Source organism: Pygoscelis adeliae, unplaced genomic scaffold (genome assembly GCF_000699105.1).
Source record: "Pygoscelis adeliae isolate BGI_AS28 unplaced genomic scaffold, ASM69910v1 Scaffold34, whole genome shotgun sequence".
In the NCBI taxonomy this organism is placed as follows: Eukaryota; Metazoa; Chordata; class Aves; order Sphenisciformes; family Spheniscidae; genus Pygoscelis; species Pygoscelis adeliae.
The window spans coordinates 2,112,735-2,123,466 of record NW_008824658.1 but is presented as its reverse complement, the minus strand read 5'-3'; the positions used below and the strand labels follow the sequence as shown (position 1 = coordinate 2,123,466).

At 50.5% G+C, this 10,732-nt stretch overlaps 2 protein-coding genes across 2 annotated transcripts in view; one reads left to right on the top strand and one right to left on the bottom strand.

The window, feature by feature from the left end:
• HMGXB3 (HMG box domain containing 3) overlaps nucleotides 1–3,561 on the top strand; it is a 19,572-nt gene extending 16,011 nt beyond the window's left edge. The window contains exons 17-19 of the mRNA XM_009322652.1: nucleotides 119–235; nucleotides 661–870; nucleotides 1,471–3,561. Coding sequence (XP_009320927.1) covers nucleotides 119–235; nucleotides 661–870; nucleotides 1,471–1,941 — 798 coding nt within the window. The 3' untranslated portion in view covers nucleotides 1,942–3,561. The remainder of the gene's footprint in view (nucleotides 1–118; nucleotides 236–660; nucleotides 871–1,470) is intronic.
• Nucleotides 3,562–5,438: 1,877 nt separating this feature from the next.
• The window catches only part of CSF1R (colony stimulating factor 1 receptor), a 21,771-nt gene continuing 16,477 nt past the window's right edge, over nucleotides 5,439–10,732 (bottom strand). The window contains exons 13-21 of the mRNA XM_009322650.1: nucleotides 10,082–10,192; nucleotides 9,651–9,813; nucleotides 8,974–9,071; nucleotides 8,710–8,828; nucleotides 7,777–7,899; nucleotides 7,544–7,655; nucleotides 7,142–7,241; nucleotides 6,404–6,509; nucleotides 5,439–5,848 (exon numbers count right to left, since the gene is read on the bottom strand). Coding sequence (XP_009320925.1) covers nucleotides 5,717–5,848; nucleotides 6,404–6,509; nucleotides 7,142–7,241; nucleotides 7,544–7,655; nucleotides 7,777–7,899; nucleotides 8,710–8,828; nucleotides 8,974–9,071; nucleotides 9,651–9,813; nucleotides 10,082–10,192 — 1,064 coding nt within the window. The 3' untranslated portion in view covers nucleotides 5,439–5,716. The remainder of the gene's footprint in view (nucleotides 5,849–6,403; nucleotides 6,510–7,141; nucleotides 7,242–7,543; nucleotides 7,656–7,776; nucleotides 7,900–8,709; nucleotides 8,829–8,973; nucleotides 9,072–9,650; nucleotides 9,814–10,081; nucleotides 10,193–10,732) is intronic.

Below are 10,732 nucleotides of genomic sequence, written 5' to 3'. Positions count from 1 at the left end.
TTATTGGATGAAGTGCAAATTAGGATTTGGGAGACCTTGCCTGCAGCCTTCTCCCTCTCTGGAGGAGTCCATTAATTTTAGCCACAAACAGACTTTCTCTGGGACCTGTCTTTTCTAGGACCAGCTCTGCTACTCCCTCCTGGCTCTCTATGAGTTTGTACAGAATGGGACAAGCATCACACAAGCCTCTGCTCATCACACAGGAGGGAAAATCTACAAAGTGTGTCCACATCAGGTAAGGAAGGCTGGAGTCAGCGATGTTTTTTCTTACCTTGTTATTCACTATTATCTGCCTTACCAGTGTGGAACTCCCTCGTTAAATAGAAGCAATGAAATGGGCCTCTCTGAGCCTTGGGAATGAAACAAGCTGCCTTGGGGGCTTGGAGTATGAGCAGTCCTGCAGGAGATTTCAAGATCAGCTAGTGATCTGAAGCCTGGTTTTGATGTTGCTGCTGAGGTGGAGTTGAAAATCACCTCTTCCTGAACGAGATAGAGTGAATGTGTATGAGGAGGAAACGGAATATCTTTAGAGAAAGTAACTGTCTGGTTACTGTATTGTCTGGAATACCTGAAAGAAAGCTTAATTTTTTTAAGACTGTATATTTTTTTTGAAGTTTTCAATTTTATTGTGCTGTTTGGTATTAATCCTTTTCTTTCCAGGTTGTGTGTGGCTCAAAGTACATAGTAAGAGGAGAAAATGCCCGGGATCATGTGGACTTGTTGGTTTCCTCACGTCACTGGCCTCCAGTGTATGTCGTTGATACAGCCTCTTCAGTGGCACTGTGCGCAGACATCTGCTGTCCTGGCCTGACTTCCCAGATGTGGGGGAAAAACCAGGGCTGCTTCTCTGACCCCATGGATCCTCCAACGGTTAGTTATGTCCACCTTTTGCACTCTGCTATGCCAGTCCAATATGGAGAAGTTTCAAGTGAGGTTTAAAATAATAATAATAAAAAACAAAATTTAACAAAAGTATGTGTAACCTGCATTGTGCCTCAAGATAATTTGACCTGATAAGTGTCTCCCGACTCACAGCTTTGCCAGTGCATAGCTTCTGAGCATAGCGGAAGGTGTTACGTGTTGCTTGAGGCATTGTATTAGGTTCGTGCTCCTTAACAGGAAGAGCTGTGCTGGAAGTGCATTGTAACAGTTCAAATCATGAACTTTGGAGCATGTTGCTTATTTTGACACAGCAACTCACTTCTCGCAAACTACTGCTATTACTTGAGAAATGGAAGAGGAAGAGGGTTGCTAGTGCCTTGGGATTGTCTCTGAGGGCATACGAGTGCGGAGGGAGTGCACAGAACCACCTTTGTGGCATTTAGGGGAAGCCTGAATCAGTTAGCCCTCCCTCCGCCCTGGGTCGTAATGCTGGTTGGAGTTCAGCCAAACAGTAGTTTCGACTTGTTCTTCTTAGCTGTGGGGAAGTTGCTTCTTGTTCTACCTGGTGCCTCTCTCCCTCTCTCCCAGTATGTGTCCTGCCCTGAACTGCTAGACCAGCACTACAGCGTAGACATGACCGTGGCTGAGCACTCTGTTCAGCACCCAATCACCAAGTCGTCGGCACGCCGAATCGTTCACACGGGTTCGGAGCAGAACAACCACCAAGATCCAACGGCTCGGCATCACTGCATCTCCCTGTGCCGAGAGCTGGAGCCTTACAGCGCCATCATCGCTGCTATCAACGACAGCAAAACTAGCAACATCCGCCAAAGGCCCATCACCTTCGAGAACGCCACGCACTATTACCTCTACAACCGCCTCATGGACTTTCTCACCAGCAGGGAAATTGTGAATCGGCAGATCCAGGAGATCGTACAGAGCTGCCAGCCTGGGGAGGTGGTAATTCGCGATGCTCTCTACCGGCTCGGAGTGGCCCAGATTAAAACAGAAACAGAAGAGGATGAAGAGGGGAAGCAGGAGGATGATAGAGGTTGCTGAGTAACAAAACAGCGTGTTGGTTTCTTTCTCTGGTCGTGTGGATGGGTGGGCTGAGCCAGTTTCTTCAAGGCTTGGGCAGCTGTCTGGCTTGAGAGTTTATTTTTACAGGTTGGAGATGTGATGCCGGTGGCTTTGACTGCTGTTAATGACCAAAGAGCTGTGTGCTTCCATAGTGTCATGATAGCTGCTGTGAGCGTGGGTCTGTCACCCCCCTTGCTGAAGGCTGCACCTGCCTCCCGAGGTGTGCGATGGACCCACTGTTCAGTGGTGTGAAATGTTGCCCTCCCTGCAGCTGGCGAGTGGAGAAGGGAGAGGCATTTCTGGTAGCGGGGAGTATGCATGGTCAAGCGCGCAGGTGTTTTAATTCTGAATCTTGCTTGCTGACTTCTTTGTGCGTATTGGTTGCAGGGCTGGGGGTGAGGGAGCAGGCATGAAAGGCAGACAGCTAAGATGGTTTCCCCCAAAACGTTCTGAATAGATTAGTTTAGGACACTGATGCCTGCTTGGAAATCTTGCAGAGCTCTCATATGCATTGGCTGCGAGGAGTCTTTAGTCAAGGAGGCGGAGGAGCCATGTAGCTTTAACGCGCCGTATCTGGGGAGCCCCCCTGGAGGCTGCGCTCCTGGGTCCAGGATTGTGGGTGCTTCGGCTGCAGAAAGTTTCTAGAATTGTTTGTCCCTTCGCATGAGCACTAATAACTTAGAAGCTGAAACATACAGTGAGTGAAAAGTGTTCTGTATGTTAAGGTAAGACTTGACCGGGTGAGCCCCAGGGGAACCAAGCTCGTTGGAGGGCTGTGTGAGCGCTGTGTAAGGTGGTGACTGTGGAAAGGGGAAGGACACTCAAAATTTCTGTGTCGTCCCTTGAACGCTTTTTTGTTTTTTTAGCAGTTCTATTCTGTTCAAGGACTTGCATTTCTGTTGTCCTGCCCTTAGAACAGGATCACAAAGACTGTCTGTGGGATCAAGGAGAAACGATGAATGCAGTGTCACCAGAGCGAGCAGGGGTTGGTATTCCGCCCTCAGAGGAGGCGCTGGGAGAGCTGCATCCACGTGTGCAATCTCGGCACTCTGTCAGGTGTCGTTTTTGCCCTGCCCGTGTCCGCACAGCGCTGTGTGGGTTAGAGAAGTCTCATGCTGCCCAGGGTGCTTTATCAGCTCCTTGAGAGGAGTTGGGCTGGGACCTCCCTGTCCCTACAGCGCGTCCGAAGAACACCTTGGGCTACGGTTGTAAAGCTACGTGCGTCGCCTGCTGCCGGCTCCCTTTGCTATTGCTGGTGATGAAAGTGAAGGTGGATGGGTGTTTGCTGTGAGCCGCAGAGGAGAGCAGCGGGATGCTAGACTGCTAAGTGGCCATCCAGGGAGTTTACTTTGTCCGAGCGAGCAGCGGGGAAGATTCAGAAGCTTGCGGTGTGGTTGAAAACTCCCTTCTGTGAAGGGGAACCTATTGAGTACCGTACTGTTAAAGTAAATGTATTAAGTCTGAGCAAATGCAGTAATGATGGCTTGGGGTTTTTCTGTTAAGAACATTAACTTATTATAAGAGACATTAGTGACTTTTTTCAGTCAGTGATAAAGTTTAATAAATTATCTCCAATTTTTGGGGTGAAACTGTGGCCAAGTGACTTGTTTTTTGTGTACAAGACCTGGAGGACCGCAGCGGGAAAGGGCACAAACACTGTGTGCACGTACCCCATGCTTCCAGTCTGCACTGCCATGGTGGTGGGGAAAAGCCTGGTATTCTCAGAAGCAAGGTGTTCTGAGAGGACCACCTCAAGACATTGCTTGGGCCACCTCACCAGAGTGTCGAATAAAATTGTCCCGCTAAATATAGCTAAGGTATGGTTCTTCTAAGTGGCAAGAAAGTAGCTTCTGCAGATGGTCGATTCCCCTGGTCTACCTGCTCTTGTTCTGCAGTTCCCTGCACAGGGCAGCTCCTGAGGTGACTTTCATAGGAGAGAGTCTGCAGCAGGTGACAGTAACTTCTCTTCAGGATGCGTTTAACAGCCTGGGCTGGAGATCCTGCTGCGTCTAAGCCACTGCTACAGGAGGTTCTGCTGCAGTAAGGTTGGGTCGCTGGTCACCAGGGCCCTTCTGCCTCTGCCCCGCCCTCAGCGTTGCACTGCCTTTGCCACGCAGGCTGCTGCCGCGTGCCCGTCTCGAACACAGTGACCGTTGTCAGACGTCCCATCATCTCGACTGAAATTACTCCCCCATTATACCCATGCACAGGGACTACTTCATTTTTCACAACTGTAGACAAGCCAGCCAGAGCAAAGTGCTTTAAAACCTTGCTTTTAATAAGAAGTTTTTGCATTACACAAGAGTGAATGGTTTTGAGAACTGGCAATGAGAAGTGTGTCAGGAATTGGAGCAGAGTTGCAGGGTGTGAGGGGATGGGCCAGTGCATCACCCGTGCTCTGATCCGTTCCCCTGAGAACAGTCCTTAAAGCCCCGGAAGAGACTTGTTTTGTTAAACATCTTATTTTATTCTTTGTAATGCTGACAGATAGAAATACATTAGCTTTTTATTTAGTAAGGAGGAATGAATCACTTGGTGTTAGCATAAAACCAGGTTTAATATAATCAGAAGTGGCCACAATGTAATTGCTCGCAGTATGACAAAGGCCACCTGCCATACAGTCGTTCTGTCTGGCTGTAGTTTGCCTGAGCCCTGTCAGTGCTTGTATCTGGAATACTGATCCTTTACCCGCCGAGTCAGGTGAAGCTAAGAAGGTTCTTTAGCTACTTCTGATGGCTACACAGGACCAGGTGGCTGTGGCATTTTTACACTGAACAAGAGCTAGATGAGAAATAAGTTTAAGGGCATTAGGCCCTAGCTTATGAAAAAAATTACCTCAGCTGTACTATTCAAAATACACTCAGGAAAATATGTACAAGAGCATAATTGTGACAAAGGCAGTGATTGCTACATGTTTAACAGCTCAGAGGTTTTGTAGGATATGTGTTATGTTGATCATTTCCAGATGTGTTTAAGCTGCCGTTCTTTCCTGGATTGGGATTGTGTTCGGTGCTCACGTGGAAGAGCACTGGTTACTTCTGTATTTTACCTGAGAAATAACCGCCCCTCTGTCCTGTTACTGGGGCACAAGTTCACATAACCCTGGGGTTGTCTCCCAAACGCTCCCTGCAGAAGCACCAGCTGCAGAGAGGTAGATTGCATGAGGAAATGTAGAGGTTAATGCATATTTAATGCTAAGTAGAGGCTTTACCTATATCTAAACACTCGCTCTGCAACATCCAGGGTCAGACTGACAAAGGGAAGAGAGCGAGCAGGACCACCAAGAAAGAGGGCTGCTTCTGGTGTGTGGAGCGGGTCCAGCTTTGGGACTTAGTTCAAGATGTGCTCATAAGACACAAGGGTTCACTCACGTGAGTGACTTTTGGAAGTGTCTCACTTGGCTGCAACTGGTATTTTAAAAACAAACTACAAAAAACAAACACCCCACAGCCTCCTCCGGGGGGTGGGGAGGCAGGTGACAGGGACCGCTCTGTACCTTGTAGCGATGGAGCGTGTTATCATCCTAACAACTCTGTGCTATGCTTGAGATAAGACCTTAGGGACCCCATGGTGAGTCTTGGTTTTGAGTCGCTCCAGCGCTATCCTTTCAGTGAGGGAGTCAGTAACACTCATACTTCAGAAAGCACGGAGAGGAGAGCCAAAGCAGAAGGAATCTGTGTCCTAGGGCAGAGCAGAACCGTGCGCTCTGCAGAGCTGGGAGGACAGGGATCTACCCCGGGGGCGATGGTACCAGCTAACAGAACTGATAGTTGTTGCTCTTGAGGAGGGGCTGGCCGCTCTCCTCTTGCTCGCAGGACTCCTCACAGCAGCCAGAGGTATCACAGCCACTGTCTTCCTCAGCAGTGGAGGGGAGGTTGGTGTAGTCCTTGAAAGCAAAAAACCCCACCCACCCCAAGTGTGTTTCAGTCCCTTCAATGGCAGGGGGTTGGACTAGATGACCTTTAAGGGTCCCTTCCAACCCAAACCATTCTATGATAACGGTGTACGACATCTGTTTCTGCACGGATGACCAGCTGGGGATGCTAACTCAGCATTACCCTTTGCTGTGCCTGCAGGGCATAGCTGCAGGACAGGCATGCCCATGCTTTTGTGGAGCTGCAGGACAGCTAGTCAGGAGGCAGCGCGCCTTTCGTCCAGCTGCACACCAAATGCAGGGGAATGGGGCAGGGCTGCTGCACCGGTAGTCATATTGCTGCCCATAACAGTTGCTGCAAAGCAGCTGTATTTCTTTGTCCAGCCTCCTTTGATCACGGTGGGGAGCGACTTAACCCTTCAGCATGGGGAAATCTAGATGCCGCTCTGCACTTTCCACCAACACTAAGCTGCTCCCATCAGTTAAAGGTAAGGAAAGTCGTCCAGGAGCTACGTTCACGTAGGGGGAAAGCATGTCTCCCCCCTTCTCCCCTCCAAAGGTCCTCACCTGTTCCTTATGCACCTCCAGTTCTTTCTGAATGAAGCAGCCGATCTGGTCGAAGGTAGGTCTCTGCGTGGGCTCCAGGCTCCAGCATGCCTGCATGATGCTGTACCTGCGGAGCCAAACAGGGACAGGGTGGTTGCACTCTGCTGCTGCAAAGCTGCTGCAGGGTCTGCACCCCCGGGCTCTTTCCTGCAGCACTTTTTATTTCAGGCACACAGTACTGAGCAGTCCCTTGTCTTCCTGTCTATAAAACCCGTGGTCAGTGCACGTGCAGTGCTCCAGGGAAAGGCAAGCATAGAAGTGGATAGAGCAAAGTTCTCTAATCCATCAACAAGGGGCTTTATGCCTCCAGTACTTTTTTCTTTAAGCTAAAACTCATTCCCCTCCTGTAATCTACTCGGGCCTGTCTTCTCACAGTCCTAGGGTCAAAAGTAGCTGACTGAAAAAAGAAAAATCCACCAAGTTCAGGAATGTAGGCATATAACATGAGCTCTCCCACCTTCCTGTACATAAACAGAGGAAATACGGGTGGAGCATCATAACTGACTCCCCCAGGTGCTGCTTTCCTACAGGAGCAAGGAGCAGCCTGGTAGGATCCAACCTGAACTGCAAGGGCAGACACAGCTGGGAGCAGCAGGCAGACCTGTGACCAAGGTCCCTGTGCCATGTCCCCGCCTGCCCCCATGAAGCGGCTCCAGCCACCCTGTAACCCGTTGTGTGCACCTCAGCGTATCCACTCACATTTCCAAGGGAGCGAAGTCGGGCCTGGCCATCTGGTATCCCTGCTTCACCATGCTGTAGAACTTGCTGTTCACCACCATGCCGGGATACGGACTTTTACCTGTGGCAGTAACAGAGGTGGCTCTTAGATCAGAGGCTTTAACACTCCAGCCTTGTGGGGTGAGAAGAGGCAGCCTGGAGCATCGCCCCAGCTACTCGTTCTCAGGGAGTTCGGAGTTCAGAGCAAATCATCCAGGATCCATTGTTTTTAATGGTCCCTCTGGAAGCGTAACAGTGTTTTACAGCCCTGATAAAACCTAGATTTTTGTCAACCTTCCTCCTTTCTTGGAAACTTTTCTGCAGTGACATTAGGACTGTGGCAAGCCATGGAAAACGAGCTTTACAAGCTCGCTTCTTTCTTACCAAGGGAGAAGATCTCCCAGAGAAGGATGCCGTAAGACCACACATCGCTCTGCACTGTGTAGATGCAGTCAAAGATGCTCTCTGGGGCCATCCATTTCACGGGCAGTCGGGCCTGGAAGAGCAAAGAGTCCTGCAGACTGGGACAAGCTGGCAGCTTATGCTACACCCTGTCCTCTGTGCTCCAGCCACGCCCTACCCTTGTACCTTCTCTTGTCCCCATTTTAATTACTTACGTTGCCTTTTACAACATAGTTAGAGTCATTCATGATATCACGGGCCAGGCCGAAGTCACAAATCTTGGCTACCCGTCCATCTGATACGAGCACATTCCTGGCTGCTAAGTCACGGTGGATGCACTGGGGAGAAGAGAGCGCAACTGAGACCCAGCCGATGTCCCCCGGCAGTCCCAGCTAATTCCCTGCGGCCCAGGCCTGCCACCGAAACAACACTTAGAGGGGCAAGGGGAACATGTACTGCTTGAAAAGCCCCTGTAAGAGACACTGTGTCATGTACAAGGAGTATGGGCTCTCTTTCAACCACTTCATTTGCAGTGCTAAGACATTGTGGCATTTCATGCCATGTCCTTTAATCACTCATGGGGCCGTCGTCTTCCCCATGGGCGGAGGCTCAGAGCCAGGGGCTGTTGACACTGTGCTCTCATCTCCGAAACAGTCATACGGTTACTCTCTGGTACTCTAAATGAGCCAGCTCTGGCAGACAGCTCAACGGCCACTTTCAGTTCCTTGTCCCTGGGGCAGTGGGGAAGCTGCCAATGTGAGAAAGCTTTGCATCAAAGTTCCTGACCTCATGTAAAAGCTGGGGAGAACCGTTGAGACTAGCACGATGCACAGCCCTGGGTTCCCCCCTGTAACACTGCCCTGCCGTGATGGCCTGCCCGGAGCCTGTGGGAGACAGGCTCTGAAGCCTGACACCAGGCACCATGGCCCAGCCTGTCTGAACCCAACAAATGCAGCAGAGAGGCCCATTTCCAGCAGCAGCTTGCTTGAGCTTGGCCACCTGTCCTGGTTTCGGCAGGGATAGAGTTAATTTCCTTCCAAAAACATCCCGAGCCTTGAGCCTTGTGCAGACAGGATGGCTGGTGCCTGCTGGCTGGACTGGCATTTCCCAGTGGGGGTGCTGGGGGCAGTTGTCCTCTTGGCACTCACGTTCTTTGATGCGAGGAATGCCATGCCCTGGGCCACCTGGCTGGAGAACTGTAGCAGGTCAGAGAGATTGAGGGGACGGAGGTCCTCCCTGGTTTCATCTTCTTCCTCTGAGCTCTTCCCTGAAATGCGAAGCAAAATTTTAGAGTTGCTGCAAACCTGGCGAATAATGCAAGCTATGCTGTATCCTGGTTCCCTGGGGCTAAACCAGACAGGATCACCAGAATAAAGAAATCATAAAAACACAGAAATGAGCCTTTAACTCACCCCTGGCTTGCGCAGAATCTGATGACGCTGGAGATGGTGATGACACAGGTCTCATTTCAACATACATTTCCAAACCCTGGCTCGAAAAGCCACTGTCACTGAGTCAGAAGCAACAGAGATGGAGGCAGGCTGTTAGCAACCCGCCAGCAGTACCTTCTGCCCTTCTCCACATCCACTGAGAGAAGAAACCACATCCGTGCCTGCAGGAACTGGCTTAGCTAGAGGCTTAAGGGCAAGGGGAAAGTCAACGTTGAGGCCAATTCAGAAAGGGGACCTAGGTGCCCTGTGGTATGGGGCTCCAAGTACTGCTCCCCTTTTGTCAAGGGGCTGCCCTTGGCTGATGGGGAGCACTCAGCCTCTTGTCCTACAAAACCCACGTGCCCAACAGTGCAGGAAGCCAAAAAGTCCTGATTCCAGATTGTGGGAGGGCAGACTGGATTGAAACCTGGATTTATTGTGGGATATTCAACGACCACTGTCAAAGACTTTGAAAAAACTCGGGAGTGTAACCAAGTCTAAACACACACAACCCCAGTGGCTTTTACATCCTGGTATTCTGCAAGTCCCCAGACCTTTGGCCTTAATCTCTCCCCAGCACAGCCCTCTGCGCACGTCTCACAGCAAGTACTCAGGCCCTGCGTTGCTCAGCCCTGTGGCCACCAGAGCTCTGCTTTTACCTGCGGATGTATTTCTTCTCTAGGTCAACGTTTTTGTAATCAGCAGTGCTGTCTAAAGAGGTGTCCAGGGCAGAGTCCTGGATAATTATGGATTCAGCCTTCTTCCGCAGGAAATTCAGCAGATCTCCGTAGCGACAGTACTCGGTGATGACGAGGATTGGGCCTGCAAGAGAGGCAGAAGGGGTTCGTTAAGAAGTGATGTTACTGTGACCTGTCCTGAGGATTGCTTTCCCTGGGAGGGGCAGCAGAACCCACACTGCCCATAGAGTGTCCGGAAATGGCCAGCCCACAGGCCCTTGCAAAGTTATAGGTTCAAAAAAGACCGCCAAGGTCATCAGCTATCTGTGTTGTGAGACTGAGGAGAGGTAACAGCCTCAGAGGAGCAGGCCATGGGAGGGGTCCATGGGGGAAGCAGGGCTGTGGGATCCTACCTCCATAGGTACATGCTCCCAGCAGGTTAACAATGTTCTCGTGGTGTCCCAAGTGGCTCATGATCTTCAGCTCAGACATGAGAGCCTCCTGCTCATCTGTGTCTGCCGACGCTGCAAGACAAGAGGAAAAGGGCGGTGTGAAGGAGTGAGGGAGGGACAAGGAATAGATGGTGGGGGAGGACAGAAAAAGGTGCAGACAGAGATATGGAACAAAAGGAGAAGACACACTCAGAGAGGAAATTGTGTGCTCTGTCTGTGCCTTTGGCCACACGTGTCCACAAAAATGACAGCAGCGTGATTCCAGCACTCGGTACTTATCACAGAAACATCTAAAAAAGTAGATGTTGCAGCCTGGGAGCACCAACACATGTGAACACACTCTACATCCTGCCCAAAGGAGCTGGGGGATTTCAGCCTTTGCAAGTTGCTCTGGGCTTACACTTCAGCATCTTCACAGCCACTTTGAGGACCGAATCTTCTTTGCCCAGCCCAAAAGCGGTGGCTTCTACCACTTTTCCAAAGGCTCCTGCTCCAAGAGTTTTTCCTGCAGAGGGAAAAAAAATGTGTTATAAGATGCTTTATAGAAAGAGATTGAGCAGTTGTCCTGCACGCAGCCTTGAGGAGGATGTCTGGCAGGTGGGGATTCCTGCT